Raw genomic sequence first — 26310 nt, forward strand, 5'->3', positions numbered from 1 at the left:
ATATGATCAAGACAAGACAGTTCTCTAAGATAGGAATCTGGACCTTTTAGAACCAATCTTGTACATCATACACAGAATGGTGAACTGTGCTCAGGTAAACTGTTTCACTGAATTATCAGAAAAAGGCCAGTTTTATCCAGCAGTCTTGACTTAACAAAGTCCTGCAACAAGATGTGTGCAGGAACAGCCAAAAATAAAGCTCAGAAGACTTTTTGACCATGTATTCAATTTATTTAGCAAAGCCACAGAACATATGATCTTCATATGCAACCACATAGTAAACCTAAAGATTTGTAAAGCAGTCCATGTTTAATCTAAGTGCAATCCTTGGAAGCTGCACTGTTTCATTCATTTCACTTATACGTTTTCATGTGCCATAGACCATCATTTAAATAATGGATATTTTCAATGCCAATCCCTTTGTTGACTTTCTCACTGTGAGGGAAAGAGAGATATGTGAGTACATTATAACAATCCGACTGCTAAATGGCTTATGGAGAAGTTATGCCTTATCTTGTAATTTTCTTCCTTTAGTCTTACCAGACCAGTCCAGAGGGATTGTTGTGTATTCCCACCAGCAGATGGAGACATAAAAAGAAAGTGCACTCCTAAGGACACTGCACAGCTCTAGAATGTTCAGTATTTTGATTAGCTGAGCATTGGTGCTTTTGCTCACATTCATACCATTGGTTAATAAAGCAAACCAAAGAGTAAATTCATCCTCAGCCAAAATATGTAGGTATATCCTCTACTGATATGCAGATATTTTACGGAGTCAGGAGGTGCATACTCAGTCAATGTGTGACTAAATAAGGTAGGCAGATCCTCTACCGATATGTAAATACTTCAGAGTCAGGAGGTACACTAAACAGAACATAGTGAAGAATTCAAAGAAAGGAAAAACATGTGAAAAAACAATGACAATCATGGAGGGTTTCTGGACTGATCAAGGAAAGAAAAATCAGATAAGAATTTCTTCTTCCTTTTGGTCCATCTCAGACCAGTCCAAACCAATGGGATGACAGAAAGCAGTTTCCCAAATAGGGTGGGACTACAAATCATAAGACAAGTCATAAGAGTTGGACTCCTGAAAATACTAGCCTCCAAACATGAGATGCTGAAAGGTAACACATCATCTCAGAACAAAATAAGAATCTTGCATCGAGGAGGACGTAACATTGGTGTCCAAGATTGCCACTTAAGCTTTGCGCTCTGCATGTCCCGAGGATAAAATTTAGTTTCTCTCTCTCCGTGAGCTCCTTCTCTGCGATTTTCTCTCTGTATTGTGAGTGCTAGCAGTCCCAAGCGATTGGTCAAAGTATGACAAAAGTGGGATGCTCGAATCTATAGGATTTTGCTTAAAAGGCACCAGAGTCCCTGCCTGCATGAGTAGACAAGATGGCACCATTAGGGCCTGACTCGCTGACCCCAATGCAGCTCATTGCCAATGCAGATCTCTCTCCTCAGTCCTCTACAGAGAAGAAGGCTTCTTCACTGGGAGAAATGCGTGATTGAATGATGGAGATTAAATCTAATATTACAGCTCTCTGTATACAGCAGTGGCGTAGCCACAGGTGGGCCGCTCAGGCCCACCCAACAGTAGCACATGTTTAGCGGTAGCTGGTGGTGATCCCAAGCGCTGCCAGCTGAAGACTTTCCCCTGATAGTAACAAAATTCTACTCTCCACAATACTGGTACCTGCGCATGCTCAGTTTTCAATGCATGCCTGCTGCAGATTGCCAAGGTGGAAAGAAGCATTTTCCTGCCAGCTGAGATATGTTTTTGGTGGTGGTGGTGGGGGGGCAGAACATTTGGTGCCCACCCACTTCTTACCTAGGCCCACCCAAAATCTGTTGTCTGGCTACGCCCCTGGTATACAGTTTGTGTCCTTGGAGGTTGATTTAAAGGGAGAGATTTCTGAACTTGGACAATGTATGGTGGACCTAGAGAAAGGCCTGGATGAACATGCAGATGCCATTGCAGCACTGGAGACAGCAGGTCTCCACATCCGTTGAAGCTTCTCTTGCAGATTAGGTAGAAGACTGGGAGAATCGTAGCAGACGCTGTCATTTTCACTTCCACAGCCTCCCGGAGACTCTAGAATATAATAATTGTGAAAAAACTGCAAAAAATCAGAGAATTCTCAGCCACTAGATCCCTCATCCATAAAAACTGAGTAGACAGAAAATGTCGGCAGACCATGGGTGAATATTGCCAGAGACATTATAGCATGCTTTGCTAAATTTAAAATTAAGGAGGTGATCTTATCTAAGGCGTGGGGCACGGAGTGCCCACTGGAGACAAAAATACTGAATATTCCAGGGCTATAGAACGCCCTTAAGGGGCAAAGCACACAGAACTACTTTATATGTCTCCATTTGCTGGTGGGTGTAGACAACAATCCCCATTGCTTTAGACTGGTCTTTTACATGCTTGTAAATATGTCTTTATGCAAGTCATGTTAAAAATGATGCACGTACAGTGTGCTGGCTCAGGAGCACTGCCTTGTGTCACGTCTACAAGCCTCCGTTCAGCTGGGGCTGGGAAAGCAGTAAAAGCAATGTACACAGATTTCTGCAAGTGTCAGTCACTGTTGTAGAGTAACACCTAGTGGCTGCATTCAGAGCCCGTAACAGCAGAGTTCCAGAAGGAGTTCTTGTACATGGCCGTGCTGACCCAACATCATAACAGCCAACATTTCAAAATGGTTGGGGATACTAAACAATACAAATTACCCCTCTCTAGGTACAATAAAGAATCTTGCTTAACATTGGGGAAAGGGGGTGCTTGGCATTCACACAGCTGGCTCTTATATCTGACTACTGCTACAATTACTAGACAACATACATTTAGTGGGGAAGAGATGATATGAAATAGGAGAAAAATACCAAGGTAGTTCTGAATAAAGGCTCATGGTGCCAGATCTTAGCTTTAGTTTCAAATGATATGGGAAAGACAAAAGGAGAAGGAAAGGAAACCGGGGGGGGGGGTCAAAATAAAAGTATTAAAAAAAAAGGAATTACTATGGTGGCTCAACAAAATTAAAATTACTTAAAGAAAAACTAGTTGGTGAGAGATCTGTAACATTCAGATATACAATCTTTTGGGCCCATATGTTAAATAATGCACAGTGCCAACTCCCAAACATTTAGGGGTCCTTTTACTAAGGTGCACCATTGGATTTAGCACATGCTTAATGCCATGCTGTATACCTATGGGCTTCTTAGCATTTAACACACTAATCATTAGCGTGTACTAAATCCATTAGTGCATCTCAGTAAAAAGACCCCTTAGTTTCCCAATGGCTATTCCTGCTGTCCTGCAGTTTTCATGTCGATATCTAAAAAGTTTGCATTCAAACTCCATTCATACCTATATGGTGTCTAGAACCAAAAAAATTACATTTTATAAAAAAGAAACAAGAAAAGAAAAAACCCAGACGATAAGTGGTGGTAGGAAGTCTCTTTGTATATAGCATCCAGATGAGACAAGTCACTACTAAGTTACCCCCATCCCCCCGTTTACTAAGCTGCACTAGTGAATGGGCTGTGTTGGCATTAGCGCGCCAGCAGTTGATAGCGTGGTTTAGTAAACAGTGGGGTTAGAGACAAAGACAGATATAAAAGAGGAAAATATTGTTGCTTCTTATGATATTCAATAAACAAATTCTTTAATAAAAAGAGGAAAATAAATATTCTCCAAGTAATTGTGGATGAAGGCTCAATGCACCAGTTCAGTGAGCTGAAAATTCAAAGCAGCACAAGCAAACTACTGAGCATTCAAGTCCCTGAATAAAAAAAAAAAAAAAAACCCACACACACACGCTTGCAAAAAGATACGTAAACAAATTAACAAAAAACACAGTGAAGTATTGAAATAGTCAATTTTTTAAAAAATGTTATCAAATTTTGACTTTGAAAAACATAATAATAGTTCTTAATTTGGGCTTCCAACACATTAAATATTAATACATTTCTTATTTTCTGCAATTTCCAGATTCCTGGTTCATCATAGATTGCAACAGAGGACCAGTCAGTTACTGGGAATTTAGGACATGAATGATCCTCTAAAGGACAATTTTGTCCAGGCTCAGTTTTATCAAATTTCCACTCAGCTGCCCCTAAGTTCATTTATCTTCTGCACAAGACAGGGCATCCTGCAGCACAAAGACCTCCTAAGTCAAGGAACATCCAACAAAAACACCTACAGCAGTGGTTCCCAAACCTGGTTCTGGAGGCACCCCAAACAGTCAGGTTTTCACGATATCCACAATAAATATTCATGAGATAAGTAATCTCTCATGAATATTCATGGTGGATATCCTGAAAACCCGACTGGCTGGGGTGCCTCCAGGACCAGGTTTGGGAACCACTGCTTTAGTGAACCTAGCCCAAAAGCAGGTGGGTGAATTAATCCATTTTAGTTTCTCATGGTTAATGCGAGTTTCCACTTTAAAAGGAGAGAGGATCATATAAGGCAATTTCCTGCCAGTTAATGCCCAAATGGGAAATATTGGGGGCTGGATATTCAACTGTGATGGTCAGTGTCGACACGAAAGTGTTATCTGGTTAGCGGTCTGAATATTGGCACTAAATGGATTATCTCTGACACTTTCTGGATAGTGCCAAGGTTTTTACAGGGAATATTCAGCAGCAGTATCTGAATGGTGCCACTGAATATCATAAAATCACCAGCACTTATTCAGTTAGCAGCAGCTGCTAACCAGATTGGTACCTTTGAATATCTGTCCCTGCATGGCCAAAACAAGAGCACAGGTACTTGGCTCACCAGGGCTTTATCACCAAAAAATGCCAAAAAGTGTGACTTTTATAAAATCTCATTCTCTAATACTGAAATAAGCTTGTTAACTGGAAAATAATTTTACACTCACAATGAACATTTAATGCAGAAGATCATTATGCTACCAAAGCCTTGGAGACAAAACGTTCTGGGGTGAGAGGTATGACTATCTGAAGCAGGCTTTAATTTTAAAATGAAAAAGAGGAAGAACCAGATGTGTGGCTCCTTGAAGCCCAACTCCTGAATTTTATACACAAAAGGTGGTGCACCACTCCACCCCCCGCCCTAAAAATAAAAAGCCAGCTTTGCTTTTAATAAACCACATACTGCACATGCAAACAATGGTACCACACAGCAATCTGAAATGGATCACAGACCACACAGTGAGCTAATACATATATACCTTCTGTCCTACCCAAGAAGTGCTTCTTTTAGGGGTCCTTTTACTAAGTTGCACTGAAAAATGGCCTGCGGTAGTGTAGACGCGTGTTTTGGGCACGCGTAGAATTATTTTTTTAGCGTACCTACAAAAAAAATGTTTTGGTTTTTTGCCGAAAAACGGACTTGCAGCAAAATGATAATTGCCGCACGTCCATTTTGGGTCCAAGACCTTACCACAAGCCATTTACCTACTGGTAAGGTCTCACGCAGTAACCGGGCGGTAATGGTCTACGCATGCCAAATGGCACTTGATGCGCTTAGCTGCTGCGCACCAGAAAATAAAAAATATTTTTCGAACGCGCACCAAAATTGAAATCACTGCACGGTCCACTTAGTAACCGAGCAGTAACTCCAATTTGGCGTGCGTTGGGCGCACACAGGCACCTACGTGGCTTAGCAAAAGGGCCCCTTAGCTTCTTACGAGTTTTATTTCGCACAATAAGTGCAAATAAATTTCAGACCATTTTGTGATTAGTGGGACTCACATGGCATCTGCTGACATCTTCATGACTCCAACACACAACGCATGCTGTTTTCCTTCTGCCATTATTGCCTTAACATACAACTAAGGAAAATAAGACTTCTGAAAGGAAAAAAAAATATATATATTTTTTTCTTTTTACTAGAACCTGAAAATGTATTGTAATCATTTTTAAAAAACACACACACACACATTTTTATAATGCCCTAAATATGCTAACTATACTGACAAATTTGAAGGAAGCTACTACATTTCTTGCAAGATTACTACTGTATATGAGCTTATGTATGTTTTGAAGCATCCCAACTCCAGGGACGCCCGATGATGTCACTGTAACGCTTCCAAGATGGCAGCTGGAATGCATACATTCTTAGCATTTTTTTTACTGTTTTTAAGTGGCAATTTTTAGTAAGAATTACGGAATCAGACTATTAGGCATATTTTCAAAGCACTTAGCCTTCCAAAGTTCCATAGGTTTCTATGGAACTTTGGAAGGCTAAGTGCTTTGAAAATATGCTTGGGCATGTAGTTTTTATTTTTTCACCAAAAACGCCGATTTTAAACGCTTTTAATCCACCGTTTGTTTTTTTTTTTTTTTAATTAGTGGAGCCTTTTCCTATACTTATATCCTGACTCCTCAAAAGATTTCACACAAGTGATGATTATATTTTTTAAGTATTTCCAATTTTTAATTTTGAGAAGACTCTCAGCACTATAAATATTGGGCTGATCCAAGACGGTGGATCCCATACAGAGGTTTGAAGCTGCTGCTCCACTTTCTGTGAAAAAACTACTGCTGAAGTAAGCTTTACCCCTTTACTATTTATTTTTTTATATACATTGGTTTCTTTTATAGTGGTTTTCCTTTACACCTTTTGGTGTTTTAACATTTCAAGTTTTAATTCTTTAGTTTTCACTCCAGCACTGCCTGAGAGGTTTACTGTTATGGCTCACTCCTGTTCTAAAAAAGTTTCAATGTACCACTTCAGCCTTGTCACAGATAAGATTAAAAGCGTTTTCCTTTTGCTTAAGCTAGATGCCTTTCATTTTTACTAGTATGCTTTTACATTATTTCTCTAGGTCATCTTGGATGATCAGTTGTGCTGTCCGAGCTAAGCCTTTCTTGTCCCTGGTTAGGTATGTTCGCTCTGAATGTTATTTGCTCAATAAGCCCACTGTTTTAGCCTTCTTTGTTCTGTTTTTGATTTGTATGTCGTTTTTAAGAATTTATTAAAGATTTATATTGATGTTCCTTTTTTTACACGTTTTATATATATCTTAAATTTGGCTTATTGTCGATTTTTATGTAAATACTGTTTTATTATTTTGTGATATATCTTTTATCTCTTTGCTAGCTGTTTTATGTCACTACTCCTGATGCAGCCTTATTGGCAAAACGTGGCCAAGTCAGGTCTGTACGAAAAAAGAACCTATTTGGACTTCTGCTTTCTGTTTATCTCTTCTGTTGTTGCAAGACACTCAGCACCTCTTTGCTATTCTGGTAGAGACACACAATCCATTGGTCTGATAGGATGCTATGGAACATAAATTCTCTTGGATGAGGTTCTTATCTTACAACAGCTCACATATTTCCAAATAAAGGCATGTCATGACAACCACCGGAGTGAATCTCATAAGAAAAAAAACAAAAACAAAAAAAGTAAGTTTATGTAATCTGGCCATCTCACTCCCTGTGTTATCATAACCTGCAAAGAGCTTGTGCTGCCTTTCTGACACATACAGGACATCTTCTAAAGCCCTGAACCCATTCTGAAAGGCAAGCACAGATAAATACGTTTCAGTTATATAAAGAAACACCCAAAGGACCACAAGATGAATTAGTTTTTTCTTAGCTCTAATTACATCTCATTTTTCTACTATTTTTGCTTCATAACATTAGATTTAGCCCACAAAGGATACAACTACAGTATCAGCTGCAGAAGGGTACAGCTTAGCTCCTGGAGATGTCAAACCTGGGCACATGATGTTAGCTCCGCTAAGTACAAATTTAATGGCTCCTTTATCAACCTGCTGATGTGGCAGAATAAATGGGTCTGGAAAGACAAGAAAGAATAACGTTAACACCTAAATAAAGGACCGAAATTAACACCGGACACTTACCTAAGATTTAGTATCTATGCATGTTATTACAAGTCTATCAATCCAAATAAAATTACCAAAACTCACAATGAATCTGAAATAACTGCAAAGAGTTATATCATGCTAACCATGTGCCTACTTCAATCTCATGTTATTCACTAGCAGGAAAAATATACATAGTTAAACTGCTGAAGAAGGGGTAATATAGGGATATGCCTCTTTTTATCCAAGTTGTATTACCTATTTGCTGCATTCATTTATTTTTAATATACAGGAAAGTCTGTATATCTAGCTCCCCAAAATTTTACACTATATTTATCCAATTTTCATTCAAAATTTCTAACAAAGCTAATAGAGCACAACAACCCTCTGCTCATATTTGTCATGTTTTTGACAACCTCAACACGATTGAAGTCTGCATATTTTCTATAGGGTAACAGGCCTGGTTAGCTGAAACCTTAGGGGGTGGGGGGGGGGAGTTATAGCACAGTGATGCCACTTGTCAATACAGAACATTTTTAGTTTAATTGTATTTTTGCTGAACACAATGAAAAATAAAACTTATAAGCAATACACAACAGTAAACATCTTACAAGTCATTTAAATCCAATATTACGACAAAAAACAAGTTCTTTAGTTCTTTTGTACCTCCCTTAAAACCATTAGTCACCAAGATTCATGAGGGGCCTCTGCACTTATAACTCCCCCCATTGTTCTCTTCCTTTTTTCTATCCCACCCTATACTGCCCCCCCCCAACCCTCTATCCCTCCAACCTCTATAAAAGTATTATGGTAACCTGGGGGGGGGGGGGGGGGCGTTGGTGGCAAGATGGCAAAATTACTTTGGTGTTGTGAGTGGCAGTTCAGGTTTGCTGTTGGTGGTTTTTTTTTTTTAACCTCTGAGATGCAATGCCGCATATGAAGAGAAAGGGGGTAGTGAGGACATTCCCCCACCCGCCTCAACCTCATCCCCTGTTCAGCAGAAACTTGATTGCTTCTTGTCTGGAGCCTATTCATCAGAAATAGGGGAGTTGAGCCCTGCTGCAAAGGTAGTCGGAGGAGCGTCAACTTCGCTGGGGCATGAAACAACACTTTCTCCCCCTATTTCCAACACTCCTCCATGTCCAGCGTCTTCTGCGACAATGAGTTGGAACCTGCAAGCTGCCGGAAACACTTCTACTACTACTACTACTATTTAACATTTCTAAAGCGCTACCAGGGTTACGCAGCGCTGTACAATTCAAACATAGAAGGACAGTCCCTGCTCAAGGAGCTTACAATCTAAAAGACAGGTGTACAATCTAGAGACAAGTGTACAGTCAAAGACAAGTGTAGAGTCCGACTAATAGAGCATACTATATTTCACGGAAGGTTAGGTTTCCAGTGAGGGCCCCACATCGTTTCGAGGTATGCTGGGGGGGATGAAACTCTAGGAACAGCAGGAGTCTCTGTTGCACCCACAAAGGTGACTTTGGTGACTATTTGGTCAATGCCCTTGCTAATTCGTCAGGAGACGTAACACCTTTAGTTACTAAGTCTGAAGAACTTTCTAAGACTGTCGAGTTAAAGATCTCTCTGGTCGGGTCAAGCAAGTCCAGGAAAATGTGAAACAGCTCCAAGAGTTTAAGGCAGTCTCAGTTAAAGATAAATTAGTTCTCCATAGAAAGATTGAGCAGATAGAAAATTTCAACAGGCATTTAAATCTCCATCTCTTGAACTTTCCTAAAACCCCTGGGATCTTACTTTTTTTTTTTTTTGTTATATTTGTACCCCGCGCTTTCCCACATGGCAGGCTCAATGCATCTTACATGGGGCAATGGAGGGTTAAGTGACTTGCCCAGAGTCACAAGGAGCTGCCTGTGCCTGAAGTGGGAATCAAACTCAGTTCCTCAGTTCCCCAGGACCAAAGTCCACCACCCTAACCACTAGGCCACTCCTCCACTCCACTGGGATCTTACCTTTGGATTTGTTTAAGAGATACTTGATGAAAAATTTGAAAAATGCCTCTGGACTCTGTTCCCCGTTAATAAAATTTATTATGTGCCAACTAAGAATTTTCCAGGGAAAAGGGAAGGAGATAGTAAGGGAGAGACGAATAGTGATGTGAATAATATATCTGCATCTATCAGGAGGGCTATGTTGCTTGTTTCTTTTGTGTTTGAGCAAGACTTAAAATGCAAGTCTAAGACTTTACTTTAAGCATTCGCATACTCCTGCTGGTGGACAAAAAAAATATCTGGATTTATCCCGATATTACTAAAACAACCCAGGAATGGAGGAAAATCTTTTTGTCAATGAGACAGGAAACTTTGAACCTCGGTGTGACCTTGTTGGCTTATCCTTGTAAATGCTTGGTTTGATATGGGGAGGGGGGCAGGAAGAGGGAATAAATACGTTTTTATGCCCCCTGATCAATTGAAAGCCTTTTTGGATTTGAAAAAGATTACCTAAATTAGTTGGAATATGTTAAATATGTATAGGATGTAATGCTAAGCCTTTACTTTGATTTTTATTTGAGCAAATTCTTTATTAGAGTTTTAAGTATCTCCTACGTATCGTTAGCCACTCTCCCTAACTAGCTGTAGTCTAAGGAAGCTTATTAGTTTCTATGTGATCTTACTTATTTGTTACTTTGCTGATTTTCTTGTTACAAGAGTTTGTCTTGTGATTATATTGTTCAATTGAATAAAATAAAATAAAAATGAAAAAAAAAAAAGGGTCCAAGGGGTTCTTTTACTAAGCAGCACTATAAAGTGGCCTGTGCTATCCCCAGCATGAGCCTTTTCCACATGCTAAGGCCACTTTTAAGCTTCCAGTGAATGGCCAAATTTCCTATTTCTGCAATAATGGCCAAGCACTAATTTTACACAGATTCTCAAAGTCATATAAACAGCACTACTGCAAAAATAGGATTACCCCCTCTCATGGAGCAGGGGCGGTGGATAGGCAGAATATTTTATTGCAGGCCTAACAAAAATGGATTTTCTATTTGAATTCCTTGGAGACGAATGGCTTAAATGCTAAGATCGAGTGGTGTCATTTTTTCTGATTTTTAAAAAAAAAAACTTTTTAAATCTTCTCATTTAGGTTTTTTTTTTTTTTTCAAACCACCGGGAAAGGATTGGTGAAGTCCTGCTTCTTTGATAGGCTATTCTAGCCCTTGGCGTCCGACTTCAAGGTATAAGGGGAGCAGCCATTTTTCAATACTGTTACAGTCTTAAGATGTTCAGCTAAGTTTTCAGAGAAAGTAAGAACCATAGATGTTTTTGTAGAGATTGTCACATGTCTTGTGCCTTATTGCTTCTATTGTCACAGTTACACAACATTGACCCTGACAAAGCGAGGTGAAACATTGGCCATCGTTTGCCATGGGTATGCCGTGGAGAACCTTATCAACCAGCTCTAAGACAAAGTTATATCAACAAAGCTAAGTTTTATTTACTCTTTATGAAAATTATAAAAAATTGAAATTTTGAAGATCAGAAAATTAAAATTGGTCTCTGTCAGGATTCCTGGAAGTCAAAATTATCCTGACAGTCTCCAATAAATAAGTTCTCGCAAAAAGAAGTTTTTTTACGCAGATTGCTTTGCCATTGTGCAACGTCAGTACCTAGTGGCCCATGACTGCAGGGTTCTGGAAGGAGCCTTGGTGCACATCTCCGCACAGAGGACTATCATTACAATGACTAAACCAAAGTTGAGCAAGTGTGAGTGTGGGCGGAAGGACATAATAGTGGCCAAAAACTCTCATGGTACTTGTGAACCAGATACCAGTTCTAATTGAGATGTAGGCCCAAAAGAGCAAGAAGAAACCGCCAGGTTACAAAGAAATAGAGAAGGTAACAGCCCACGGGGTAAGTGGCTTGTAAGCCGTCCACAGCCGCAAACTGAACTAACCCCTGGATATTCAATGCCATGGCATGAGCAGCTCCTGGTATTGAATATCCAGGTATGTGCACTGACCTGACATTAACCAGGCACCAGATGATAGTCAGACTGTTGCCCAGTTAATTCAGCAAAGCCTTTTTGCTGTCCTAACTGTATGTGCTTACTTAGCCAGTTAGTCATCTGAATATGACTGCTAACCTAGCTGGTTAGGGAATGATCAGATAGCAGCAATATTCAGGTGCAGTATCCGGTGTATATCATAGAGGCCATACATATTTTTAGATTTTTTTTGTAATATAGCTAGTTTGCTTTTAGTGCATACGTACATAAGTAATGCCATACTGGGAAAAGACCAAAGGCCCATCAAGCCCAGCATCCTGTCCCCGACAGCGGCCAATCCAGGTCAAGGGCACCTGGCAAGCTTTCCAAACGTACAAACGTTCTTGACTGGGAGCAGACTTAAGAGTTGCAAGAGAGCTATAAATGTGCTTTTTCTGAAAAATACCTTTCTAAGGCTGTGGTTTGACATTTGGCCTATGCTAACGTGTGATAGGTTGCTGGTCAGCAACTAAGACAGAGACTCCTATGACTAAGGGCATCTGCTGTATCCAGATAAACAATCAAAAGGAGAAGCAAGTGGGTGTGAGTAAAATTATAGCCTTAGCAAGAGGGTGGGGGTAGTAACAGGGTAACTTTACCCGTTACCTAATGAAAACTTACATGACAGGCCCTGTCAATTTAAGGGAATAAATGATAGAATTTAATGGAACATGTTGGAACATGATTCATCATAACAGGAAACAGAAAATCTAAACTTCAAGGAATCATGCAAGCACAATGTAAAGTGTATTGAATCCTGGGTGCCAAGATGCAGGAAAATTTCATATAAAATGTTATATAGTAGAAAAAACAGAAGGTAACCAAACAAAGTCCCACAGGACAGGCAATAGTACACAAGGAATTGGGAACAGAGGAAGGCTAGTCAAACCTCAGGAACTATGCAGTTAAAAGTTTATTACTTAAATAATGTGTAAAAAAATAAAATCAATATCTCAAAATACATGTATAAAAATACACGAGATAAATATATTAAAAATTCAACAATGTACAATAAAAGTGACGTCAGTACTCAAGACTCAATAAAAATGATGTCAGTGTTCAAGACTCGACACAGCACTGACTTAGCATTAATGCTGTTACTCCTCACTTTTGAAATATTTGCTTTTGTTTTTTTGACATCACCGTTCAATGTATTTGTGCATCTGTTCACACATGCACGGTCTTTTTAATGACCTCCTTTTTTCCCCACCTAGCAGTATTTTTGACTTATTCATTGTCAGACTCCTGAAGCAGGCACATCACATGCTGAAACACGGTGCCATGTCGAGTCTTGAACACTGACATAATTTTTGAGTCGAGTACTGACATCACTTTTACCATACATTGTTGAATTTTTAATATATTTATCTCCTTGTGTATTGTTTTACACACATTGTATTTTGAGATATTGATTTTGTTATTTTTTTTACACATTAAGTAATAAACTTTTAACTGCATAGTTCCTGAGGTCTGACTAGCCTTCTTCTGTTCCCACTTCCTTGTGTACTAGTTATATAGTACAACCATAAAATCAGTCTAATACTTTTGCCAAGGACCACAGTACCTAGTTTATAATCATTACAGTGCTCATTTTCAAAGCAGATGGATGGATGGTTTTTTAGGCATTTTAAGACGTACATCTACCAAAAACATCCAAATCTTGATTTTGGAAAGTCAGAATTTGGATGTTTCACACTCTAGTTTGTCCAAATGCCAAGGGGGATTGTTGTAGTGTGTTTTGGGTAGGACAAAGGAGGACCCAAAATTAGGACGTCCAACAGGGAACTTTGAACAGGAATAAATGTCAATGTCTAAAAAGGATGTTTTTATATAAACCTGTTTCAGTCACATCCAAGTTACAAAACGTTGTTCTAAGTGTGCAGCTGACCACTGGAGGGATTAAGGCATGACCCCTCATGAATCCCCCAAATGGATGTTATCCCCCTCCTTCTCCCTGACAGTAAACTGGAAAGGAAAAAGAAAGAGAAAGAGAGAGAGAGAGAGAGAGAGAGAGAGAGAGAGAGAGAGAGAGAGAGAGAGAGAGAGAGAGAGAGAGAGAGAGAGACATCTGTGGGGCCATATTTTTGAAAATGAAGCCACACATTCATGTCTCTAGTTTTTTGGTGTTCAAAAATTGGACATTTCACTTTGGAAAATGGCTGTTCATTTTGGATGTTTTCAGTGTAAAAACTTCCATCTCACAGCCAAAATCAAACAGGATATCTAGACTTTTTCCTGCTTGATTATGGCTGTTATGTTATGAAAAAGAGGTATTTTGGACTTAGACATTCTTTTGAAAATGCCCCCTTACGTGTAATCTAATTGCTGGCTATTTTGCAGATTTGGTGAAACGTTATTGCCAGCTAAAGTTCGTTTGGCAAATGGAATACCACATGTCATTTTTTTTTTAACCCAGACTTACACTTGTGTAGTAGTCTCAGTGTTGGGTAGAATGGCCCTTCCCTTTGTCTAAAAAAGAGCAGTTCTCCATTTACAGTTAGGATTTCTATATGTTCATGGCTGCAAAACAGAAAGAGTATGTTACTATCTAATCAGACACAAGCAGAGCACAGAGATGAAAAAGAACTTACCATCTAACTATTTTGACAGGGTCTTTCTTTGGCATGATTTGATTAAGCCATGGCTCAATCCCTGGAAACTGGTCTAACAGCTGATTTTTAATGCCTTTTATCACAGATGTTTTCAGCTGGATACAGTTGGAAACATTTTCTTTTTCATCAAATCTGCAAAGCAAAAGTCACAATTTTGTTACTTCTTGATGTATATACCTCTAACTAGCAACATTCAAAACAGATAATCCAACATAAAAATTAAAAAAAAATAACCCTCCTGTGTGGTGCTGGCAAACAGAGCTGGCTAAGAACCGACAGAGCAACTGCAGTGAAAATACAAGATGCAGGAGGTTTAGAGGTGCTAGGCAGGTAGGAGAAGGAGGCCCACTTCTAGATATTTTGCTGTGACCTTGCCATTTCAACACCTATGCATGTCTCCAATGATGCTACCCCAAGCCCTAAACCCCATGGTCCAAGTTTTAGTTGTCATGGGAACCTGGCACTTTGGGTTCTGCCTTGCAATGGCAAAAGGAAGCATGTGTCTATTTTTACTAAAGCACTTGCTTTCTTTTGTCATTCCAGGGCAGCGTTGGTCAAGCCCTGGTTTATTCTTTCAAAAAGTTCAAAGACTAGAGGAGACCCACCATAAAGTTACTAAGTATTTAAAAACAAACAGACAGAATAAATACATTTTTCCACTCAATGTATAATTAAGCTCCAGAATTTAATTGCCAGAGGATGTTGTAAAAGTAGATAGGACAGCTGGGATTTGTACAAGTCTATAAACCATATATATGGCGAAAGTCTCCATTTGTCCCTGGAGTAAGCACACAATCTTTCCACTTTTTAGGATTCTGCCAAGTACTTGTGACGTGGGTGGCCACTGTTGAAAACAGGATACTCAGCTTTAATGGACCTTTTGATCTGACCCACTAAGACAATACTTGAGGAATCTACATAAGCACATAAGTAATACCACACTGGGAAAAGACCAAGGGTCCACCGAGCCCAGCATCCTGTCCACGACAGCGGCCAATCCAGGCCAAGGGCACCTGGCGAGCTTCCCAAACGTACAAACATTCTATACATGTTATTCCTGGAATTGTGGATTTTTCCCAAGTCCATTTAGTAGTGGTTTATGGACTTGTCCTTTAGGAAACCGTCTAACCCCTTTTTAAACTCTGCTAAGCTAACTGCCTTCACCACTTTCTCCGGCAATGAATTCCAGAGTTTAATTATGCGTTGGGTGAAGAAACATTTTCTCCAATTTGTTTTAAATTTACTACACTGTAGTTTCATCGCATGCCCCCTAGTTCTAGTATTTTTGGAAAGCGTGAACAGACGCTTCACATCCACCTGTTCCACTCCACTCATTATTTTATATACCTCTATCATGTCTCCCCTCAGCAGTCTCTTCTCCAAGCTGAAAAGCCCTAGCCTCCTTAGTCTTTCTTCATAGGGAAGTCGTCCCATCCCGACTATCATTTTAGTCGCCCTTCGCTGCACCTTTTCCAATTCTACTATATCTTTCTTGAGATGCGGCGACCAGAACTGAACACAATACTCAAGGTGCAGTCGCACCATGGAGCGATACAACAGCATTATAACATCCTCACACCTGTTTTCCATTCCTTTCCTAATAATACCCAACATTCTATTCGCTTTCCTAGCCACAGCAGCACACTGAGCAGAAGGTTTAAGTGTATTATCGACGACGACACCCAGATCCCTTTCTTGGTCCGTAACCCTTACGTGGAACCTTGCAGGACATAGCTATAATTCGGGTTCTTTCCCACATGCAACACCTTGCACTTGCTCACATTAAACTTCATCTGCCATTTAGCCGCCCAGTCTCCCAGTCTCGTAAGGTCCTTCTGTAATTTTTCACAATCCTGTCTCGAGTTAACGACTTTGAATAACTTTGTGTCATCAGCAAATTTAATTACCTAGCTAGTTACTCCCATCTCTAAATCATTTATAAATATATTAAAAAGCAGCGGTCCTAGCACAGACCCCTGAGGAACCCCACTAACTACCCTTCTCCATTGTGAATAATGTCCATTTAACCCCACTCTGTTTCCTATTCTTCAACCAGTTTTTAATCCACAATAGGACTTTTCCTCCTATCCCATGACCCTCCAATTTCCTCTGTAGCCTTTCATGAGGTACCTTGTCAAACACCTTTTGAAAATCCAGATACACAATATCAACCGACTCCCCTAAAGTCTTCACTGATGAAATCATCACAAATCGGAATGCTACATTCAATTATTTCTTAGTCTTAATGATCCCGATTATAAAGTATTGCAAAGAAAAAAAAGCTTAGTCAATCAAAAAAGGATTTGGAGGGAAAAGGGTCTGAATTTAGGTTACTTATAGAACCAATTGCACAATTGGCTGAGATTGCCCCAACAGAAAATGACTTTGTAAGGATTAATTTTGATAAAAATTTGTAATCAAGATTAATTGTGAGATTAAAGGTATGTTAGTTATTTTCCTCATTGCAGCTCCTTGACTCTGGACAATGGAGGGTTAAGTGACTTTCCCAGTCACAAGGAGCTGCAATTGGGGGAGGGGGGACGAGAGAAATATACCTTTAATCACATGATTAATCTTGATTACACGTTTTAATCAAAATGCAGCCCTAAAAAATGCAAAAGACTAACAGTAAAAAGATAAATACAAAATACAAACTGAAAAATTACAAATTAAAGAATCTAAAATAGCACGCAGAATAGCTATAAACAGCCTTACAGTTTTCACAGCCTACTTCAGAAAAGCAAGCCTAATTTTTTGCTTTGATAAATTTATAAAAACTGAGGGATACTGCTGTAGCACCCATTATTGCCAAATTTCTAAGTCACTGAATTTGAGGGGAAAAAATTCCTTTCATACAACATTCAGTTATGGAGGAAATATATTGAAATACTGGTAATCTGGAATAGTGACAAGGTGGTGGTCCCTCTTCACAAAAGTGGTGATAGGGAAGTAGCTGGAAACTACAGGCCGGTAAGCCTCACTTCGGTTATTGGAAAAGTAATGGAAGCGATGCTGAAGGAAAGGATAGTGAATTTCCTGGAAGCCAATAAGTTGCAAGATCCGAGACAACATGGTTTTACCAAAGGGAAATCGTGCCAAACGAATCTCATTGAGTTTTTTGATTGGGTGACAGGAGAATTGAATCAGGGACGAGCTATGGACGTAATCTACTTAGATTTCAGCAAAGCTTTTGACACGGTTCCCCACAGGAGGCTTTTAAATAAACTGGATGGGCTGAAGATAGGACCTAAAGTGGTGAACTGGATTAGGAACTGGTTGACAGACAGACGCCAGAGGGTGGTGGTGAATGGAGTTAGCTCGCAGGAGGGAAAGGTGAGTAGTGGAGTGCCTCAAGGATCGGTGCTGGGGCCGATTCTGTTCAATATATTTGTGAGTGACCTTGCCGAAGGGTTAGAAGGTAAAGTTTGCCTATTTGCGGATGATACTAAGATCTGTAAGAGTGGACACCCCGGAGGGAGTGGAAAACATGAAAAAGGATTTGAAGAAGCTAGAACAATGGTCTAAGGTCTGGCAATTAAAATTCAATGCGAAAAAATGCAAAGTGATGCACTTAGGGAATAGAAATCCACGGGAGACGTATGTGTTAGGTGGCGAGAGTCTGATAGGTTCAGACGGGGAGAGGGACCTTGGGGTGATAATATCTGAGGATTTGAAGGTGACGAAACAGTGTGACAAGGCAGTGGCTGTATCTAGAAGGTTGTTGGGCTGTATAGAGAGAGGTGTGACCAGCAGAAGAAAGGGGGTGTTGATGTCTCTGTATAAGTCGTTGGTGAGGCCCCATCTAGAGTATTGTGTTCAGTTTTGGAGGCCGTATCTTGCTAAGGATGTAAAAAGAATTGAAGCGGTGCAAAGAAAAGCTACGAGAATAGTATGGGATTTGCGTAACAAGACGTATGAGGAGAGACTTGCTGACCTGAACATGTATACCCTGGAGGAAAGGAGAAACAGGGGTGATATGATACAGACGTTCAAATATTTGAAAGGTATTAATCCGCAAACGAACCTTTTCCGGAGATACGAAGGCGGTAGAATGAGAGGACATGAAATGAGATTGAAGGGGGGCAGACTCAAGAAAAATGTCAGGAAGTATTTCTTCACGGAGAGAGTGGTGGATGCTTGGAATGCCCTCCCGCGGAAGGTGGTGGAGAGGAAAACGGTAACGGAATTCAAACATGCGTGGGATAAACATAAAGGAATCCTGTTCAGAAGGAAAGGATCCTCAGGAGCTTAACCGAGATTGGATAGCAGAGCCGGTAGTGGGAGGCGGGGCTGGAGGTTGGGAGGCGGGGATAGTGCGGGGCAGACATACGGTCTGTGCCAGAGCCAGTGGTGGGAGGCAGGACTGGAGGTTGGGAGGCAGGGATAGCGCTGGGCAGACTTATACGGTCTGTGCCAGAGCCGGTGGTTGGGAGGCGGGGCTAGTGCTGGGCAGACTTATACGGTCTATGCCAGAGCCGGTGGTTGGGAGGCGGGGCTAGTGCTGGGCAGACTTATACGGTCTATGCCAGAGCCGGTGGTTGGGAGGCGGGGCTAGTGCTGGGCAGACTTATACGGTCTGTGCCCTGAAGAGCACAGGTACAAATCAAAGTAGGGTATACACAAAAGTAGCACACATGAGTTGTCTTGTTGGGCAGACTGGATGGACCGTGCAGGTCTTTTTCTGCCGTCACCTACTATGTTACTATGTTACGTGGATAGTATTCCATACATGAGAATTTAAAATGTATTATCCCGTACAGCTAGGGGGAGATTCCTCTTCTGGATATCTTAATTTGTAGGGTGAACGGGAGTTAGAGTGCAATACACCTACAGTATCAGGGTTTTCATAACATCACTTAAAACTAGAGCAGCATTTTGATTAAAATTTTTGTGCAATTAAAAGTATTCTATTTATTTTACACTGCAGCTCCTTGCGTCATGCTGGTCTGGGTTGGTTTTTTTTTTAAACCGCTGCTGTGATCTGCATCTAAAACTCTCCCTTTAACCACATCAAGGCAACGTGGCTGTTCCCCGCAGTGCTACAGGACCCCTCCCTCGAAGGGGTGTAGACAAGTCTTCAAATTACTAAGGGGTCCTTTAACTAAGCCACTGTAAAAAGTGGCCTGTGGTAGTGTAGGCGTAGGTTATGGGCGAGCGCAGAATTATTTTTCAGCGCACCTTTAAAAAAGGCCTCCCCCCCCCCCCCCCCCCCACCAACAAATGGACGTGCGGCAAAATCAAAATTGCCACGCATCCATTTTGGGTCTCAGACCTTACCGCCAGCCATAGACCTAGCGGTAAAGAATTTGTGCGGTAATGACTGTGTGTGTCCGATGCCACGCGCACCAGAAAATATTTTTAAAATAGTATGCGGACACACGCCAACGGTAAAGTCTGTATCACTCATATAATGAGGAGGAATTGTTAAGTTCCTCTCAAGAATAAAAAGGTAGCCTTGAAGGGTTTGAGCTGCGAATATTTGGCAGAGGATAATTATCTGTTGAACCCAATGAACCAGCAAAGGTCTCGAAACCCAAGACATGAAGGACACCGGTGCCGGAAAGAATATTTGAAGCGGGGGAGTCGGAGAAACTAAACAAATTCTCTGTAACCTTGGAGGATGTAATGGGTCAGTTCAGCAAGCTGAAGAGTAGTAAATCACCGGGACCTGATGGTATTCATCCCAGAGTATTAATAGAACTAAAAAATGAACTTGCGGAGCTACTGTTAGAAATATGCAATCTGTCCCTAAAATCGAGTGTAATACCGGAAGACTGGAGGGTAGCCAATGTTACTCCGATTTTTAAGAAAGGTTCCAGAGGAGATCCGGGAAATTATAGACCGGTGAGTCTGACGTCAGTGCCGGGCAAGATGGTGGAGGCTATTATTAAGAATAAAATTGCAGAGCATATACAAAAACATGGACTGATGAGACAAAGTCAGCACGGATTTAGTGAAGGGAAGTCTTGCCTCACCAATCTAATGCATTTTTTTGAGGGGGTAAGCAAACATGTGGACAATGGGGAGCCGGTTGATATTGTATATCTGGATTTTCAGAAGGCGTTTGACAAAGTGCCGCACGAAAGACTCCTGAAGAAATTGCAGAGTCATGGAATCAGAGGTAGGGTATTATTATGGATTAAGAACTGGTTGAAAGATAGGAAGCAGAGAGTAGGATTGCGTGGCCAGTATTCTCAGTGGAGGAGGGTAGTTAGTGGGGTCCCGCAGGGGTCTGTGCTGGGTCCGTTGCTTTTTAATGTATTTATAAATGACCTAGAGATGGGAATAACTAGTGAGGTAATTAAATTCGCCGATGACACAAAATTATTCAGGGTCGTCAAGTCACAGGAGGAATGTGAACGATTACAGGAGGACCTTGCGAGACTGGGAGAATGGGCGTGCAAGTGGCAGATGAAGTTCAATGTTGACAAGTGCAAAGTGATGCATGTGGGTAAGAGGAACCCGAATTATAGCTACGTCTTGCAAGGTTCCGCGTTAGGAGTTACGGATCAAGAAAGGGATCTGGGTGTCGTCGTCGATGATACGCTGAAACCTTCTGCTCAGTGTGCTGCTGCGGCTAGGAAAGCGAATAGAATGTTGGGTGTTATTAAGAAGGGTATGGAGTCCAGGTGTGCGGATGTTATAATGCCGTTGTATCGCTCCATGGTGCGACCGCACCTGGAGTATTGTGTTCAGTACTGGTCTCCGTATCTCAAAAAAGATATAGTAGAATTGGAAAAGGTACAGCGAAGGGCGACGAAAATGATAGTGGGGATGGGACGACTTTCCTACGAAGAGAGGCTGAGAAGGCTAGGGCTTTTCAGCTTGGAGAAGAGACGGCTGAGGGGAGATATGATAGAAGTGTATAAAATAATGAGTGGAATGGATCGGGTGGATGTGAAGCGACTGTTCACGCTATCCAAAAATACTAGGACTAGAGGGCATGAGTTGAAGCTACAGTGTGGTAAATTTAAAACGAATCGGAGAAAATTTTTCTTCACCCAACGTGTAATTAGACTCTGGAATTCATTGCCGGAGAACGTGGTACGGGCGGTTAGCTTGACGGAGTTTAAAAAGGGGTTAGATAGATTCCTAAAGGACAAGTCCATAGACCGCTATTAAATGGACTGGAAAAATTCCTCATTTTTAGGTATAACTTGTCTGGAATGTTTTTACGTTTGGGGAGCGTGCCAGGTGCCCTTGACCTGGATTGGCCACTGTCGGTGACAGGATGCTGGGCTAGATGGACCTTTGGTCTTTCCCAGTATGGCACTACTTATGTACTTATGTACTTATGTACAGTATCAGGGTTTTCATAACATCACTTAAAACTAGAGCAGCATTTTGATTAAAATTTTTGTGCAATTAAAAGTATTCTATTTATTTTACACTGCAGCTCCTTGCGTCATGCTGGTCTGGGTTGGTTTTTTTTTTAAACCGCTGCTGTGATCTGCATCTAAAACTCTCCCTTTAACCACATCAAGGCAACGTGGCTGTTCCCCGCAGTGCTACAGGACCCCTCCCTCGAAGGGGTGTAGACAAGTCTTCAAATTACTAAGGGGTCCTTTAACTAAGCCACTGTAAAAAGTGGCCTGTGGTAGTGTAGGCGTAGGTTATGGGCGAGCGCAGAATTATTTTTCAGCGCACCTTTAAAAAAGGCCTCCCCCCCCCCCCCCCCCCCCCCCCCCCACCAACAAATGGACGTGCGGCAAAATCAAAATTGCCACGCATCCATTTTGGGTCTCAGACCTTACCGCCAGCCATAGACCTAGCGGTAAAGAATTTGTGCGGTAATGACTGTGTGTGTCCGATGCCACGCGCACCAGAAAATATTTTTAAAATAGTATGCGGACACACGCCAACGGTAAAGTCTGTATCACTCATATAATGAGGAGGAATTGTTAAGTTCCTCTCAAGAATAAAAAGGTAGCCTTGAAGGGTTTGAGCTGCGAATATTTGGCAGAGGATAATTATCTGTTGAACCCAATGAACCAGCAAAGGTCTCGAAACCCAAGACATGAAGGAAACTGAGCAACATGCGTTACCCTTAGCCAAAGAAGAAAGTGTAGGCAGAATGATATGGTGTACCTATTGATGGAACAGACAGAGCCTGAGAAAGGGAAAAGCGTGTTATAAGCTCTGTCGCGCAGGGACTGTCTCTGACATGTTTTGTGTACAGCGCTGTGTATGTCTAATAGCAGGTCCCAAAACTGACACACTTTGCCTATTCCCTGCTTGGAACTTTTGCAATCAACACATTAGAACATTCTTTTTCAGTTGCAGGACAAACAATGGAGGAACACAGAACAGAACTGGATCTGTAGATGGTTTATTATTTTTACATTGTTTGATGGTGATTGCTTTCTCACGGTCCATGTTAATAAATATGTTTTTCTTGCATATTTAACAAAGTTAAGCCTATTGTTTTGTGTTAAATTTTAACAAGTTCTGTGTTTTTTGTTTAAATTTACAAGATCTTTTAAATGCAGGTTGGGTATAGAGACAGGAAAGAATGACTAGGGATGACAAGGGGTCAGCAGCAATATGGGGACAGGTGGGGATGGGGACCAGATTATGTCTGCTACAAAAATAAGGGAAACAAAAAGAGGACTTCAATCATCTAAAAAACAAAATAATAATAATTATCCTCTCCATGGACACTGAAGAAATTATATACACTTAATCCAATTTACATATCAAAAATTTTTAGGGGAGAAAAAAAGCCTCAACAGACCCCAATCAAGCAACACTGCTTACATGATAAAAGGAGTTCTTGCTGTCATCACAGGCTTAAAAAATTTCCCAAATTTTCTGTGTGTGCACAGTTCAGAATCATTAATGAAACACTTTCAACAAAAGAGCACACACTTAAAAGTGCTGAAACATCACCTGCAGCTGTTCCACAACCAACAATGGCCAAAGTTTGGATGTACTGCATCAGGGTCAGTGGAGCATATGCTCTCTCTTGAAGTCTGTTCCTTCAGTCACTTCCATGCTGTCAGGTTGCAGTTTCTAGGTCTGGATGTAATTTCTTCAGGAGAGCAGGACAAGATGCAAGATGCTCATCTTGCATTTAAGGTTATGTAAAGAACGGTAATCAACAAATTGATATTGGACAAAATCTAATTTATGGTAAGACTTGGTAGGGAACTTAGGTTGTTGTTTTTTTTTTTGTTTTTTTTTTTTGGGGGGGGGTCTTTTACTAAAGCTTAGCTCTAGCTATCTGCAGCAGGGCCCATTTTATTCCTATGGGTCCTGCTGCAGATAACTGGAGCTAAGCTTTAGTAAAAGACCCCCTTAGTGTTTCAGTCCTTCCTGGATTTACCTGTTGCAGTGTGAATTCATAGCTCTAATTACACTAAAGCAAGGTTAAATTTACAGATACAAAGAAGCAAACAGCCCTGGGCTTTCAGAGTTGACGTGGGACACAAATAAACGGATTAACATCAAAATGAATACTAGACAGATTAGATACAAATATTCATTTCATTCACTGAGTGAAATAAAAGATGCCAAACGATATGGGTATCAGACCCTCATAGTTTTTTTCAATAGTGTTACCTTAAACTTTCTTCTAAACTCTTTTTTTTTTAATACTCTCTTACAGCCCCAGACTTGTACTCCCATTTATAAGGATTTCCTCCGAGCTCATGGTTCCACAATCATTACTTGTATAGTGTATCCAACGCTTAACACTAACGAAAATACACTTCTAAAGTTATAAACATCCGCTGCGGTAAAAAAAATAATAATAATAATAAGCGAAACAGCAAGCCCCGTTAGCACAAAACCGGTTCGTAGCTCCCCCAGAAGCTGCAAGCTACAGCACGCTCTAGACAGATGTTGTCTGTAAAAGTACCCCAAAAACATCCCAAGTAAGAAAAGAATCCAGCATCAGCATAGGCTACACGCGACAACGCACCAACTTACTTCTTAAACATCGCGGCCACCGGGCGTTACAAGCTTTTTCTGCATACACCAAAGGACCACAAGCCCAATTGCCGCGCTGCCGCCCCACGAACACTCCCACACCCGGAAGTTGCTCGCTTTACGGCATGACTGACGTGACGTCCCATGCAACGTGACATCAGAGAACGACTGCGAATGGGGACAGAGAGCGAAGAAGAGGCGTATGGTCGCTGCGCGTGGAACAGCCTGACCGAAAGGAAACTGTTTCAGTTTTATGTCTTGTGTTTCCTCCCCCCCCCCCCCCCCCCTCCCGCTTCTTCTTTTTTTGTTTGGAAGAGGTAGCGGAACATATTTTTGCCAGGAGGAGCCAAACAAAGCAATCTGTGGCTGCACCCCAAAGTTCTCTAGTTGTTATGATGCTGGGCAAAATCTTGGGAGGGACGCGCCCCTCTCCCCTGGGTTTTTTTTTCTTATTGTTTTAATGGTGTTAAGTGGGGTAAAATATTGCTCTTTCGTAGTCACGTAGAATACTGACATGGTCCATCTAGTATGTATGTATGTATTTATTTATAGCATTTGTATCCCACATTTTCCCACCAATTTGCAAGCTCAATCTGGCTTACATTTGCCGTAATGGCGGTTGCCATTTCCAGGTAACAGAATTACAAATGGTATTGTGATAAGGTGCATACATACATGGTAACATAATTGGAACATACATGGAACATAACATATATGGGACAGATCATATATATATATATATATATATATATATATATATATATATATATATATATACACACACACACACACTGTGCATGCATACATACATGGTAAAGAAGAATACATTATGGTATTGCATGAAGGTTCCTGAGTAATAAATTGGATTGTACATACATTAGGTCATCGACTATAGAGAGATCCTATTCGATATAAGGTTTAAAGTGGTAGTGCTTGATTATTCATAGCAAAGAGGTTAATCAGTCATGTGATAATGCCTATCAAAGTGCTATTTTGGAAACGTAGTTCAAACAGTTCACTGTTTGGGGTTTACATCTGCCGCTCCACCGGTACTTTGTTGCTAAAGTATATTATCTTGTCGCTACCGGTGTTCATCCCATGTATGTTTTCAGTAGTACTATCCTTCCAGTGAAAAATAGTTCCTGAGGCTATTTTTTTTGCGGGGATTATTATTATGAGCCCTAGTTCTGCTGCTGCTTTTTCTTTGAAAAAGGTGTTTCAATCATTTGACCGTATTTTAAGGTCACTGTCTTTTCTTTGAGGTAACAAGCGAAGCAGATCAGTCGGTGTTGCAAATCTTTATTATAGGGTTACAACGCAATAAAACGCCCGACACAGGCCGTGTTTTGCCCAAAAGGGCTGTATCAGGGACTATAACGTGATCTTCATCACCAAATGGTTTAAAGGGTGTAGACCCTAGTTTCCACCATATACAATTAATGGCTAAATGATTGCCACCATAGCAGATTTAAAAAAAAAAAACCCAGCACTGCTGCTTAATCAAAGATTGAATCGCTCGCCAGAAGATGGCAGCGTGTTACCACACACTTCAGTATCACTGGCCATTAATTGGGCATTTTATTGGGTTGTAACCCTATACTAAAGATTTGCACCACTGACTATTCTGCTTTGCTTGTTTCCACATTGGATTTTGCGGATAGTCTGCCTTGTATTTTGGAATCTTCTTTGAGGTATACATGTCTGTTCCAGAAGTCTCAAATGGGTTTTCTGCAGCCCCAGCACCATTTTGGTTTATAATCTCTATCCTTTTTGAGATGTGGTCTCCAGAATTTATAAGTACTCTTAAATGGAGTGTCACTAAGCCCCTTTTTTCTGCTTGTTGTATGTATTTACCTTGAGCATTCTCAGGGTACCGTAGGTTAATTCCCTGTCCGCAGAGCGCAGAACTTTGTACCTGAGGCATTGAATGGTTAAGTGATTTGCCCGAGGTTACAAGG

General features: G+C 40.8%; 1 protein-coding gene across 1 annotated transcript; it reads right to left on the reverse strand.

Annotated features, from left to right (window-relative positions):
* Positions 1 to 194: 194 nt before the first annotated feature.
* On the reverse strand, positions 195 to 24467 carry MCTS1 (MCTS1 re-initiation and release factor). The gene is made up of 6 exons (XM_030210387.1): positions 24353 to 24467; positions 14402 to 14554; positions 14233 to 14330; positions 7644 to 7777; positions 5728 to 5795; positions 195 to 435 (listed from the first exon to the last, which is right to left on the reverse strand). The coding sequence occupies exons 1-6, from the start codon at positions 24361 to 24363 to the stop codon at positions 354 to 356; spliced, it is 546 nt and encodes a 181-aa protein (XP_030066247.1). The 5' UTR covers positions 24364 to 24467; the 3' UTR covers positions 195 to 353.
* Between the last annotated feature and the right edge of the window lie 1843 nt (positions 24468 to 26310).

The sequence above is a fragment of the Microcaecilia unicolor genome, chromosome 7 (genome assembly GCF_901765095.1).
Source record: "Microcaecilia unicolor chromosome 7, aMicUni1.1, whole genome shotgun sequence".
Classification (NCBI taxonomy): Eukaryota; Metazoa; Chordata; class Amphibia; order Gymnophiona; family Siphonopidae; genus Microcaecilia; species Microcaecilia unicolor.

Bases quoted from the DNA above. Each gene is read 5' to 3' on its own strand.
- MCTS1 (XM_030210387.1), bottom strand. The intron at 14,331-14,401 runs GTAAGTTCTTTT...TCTGTTTTGCAG, and splicing joins CCTGTCAAAATAGTTAGATG to CCATGAACATATAGAAATCC. The intron at 5,796-7,643 runs GTATCCTTTGTG...TTGTATGTTAAG, and splicing joins CTGCAGCTGATACTGTAGTT to GCAATAATGGCAGAAGGAAA.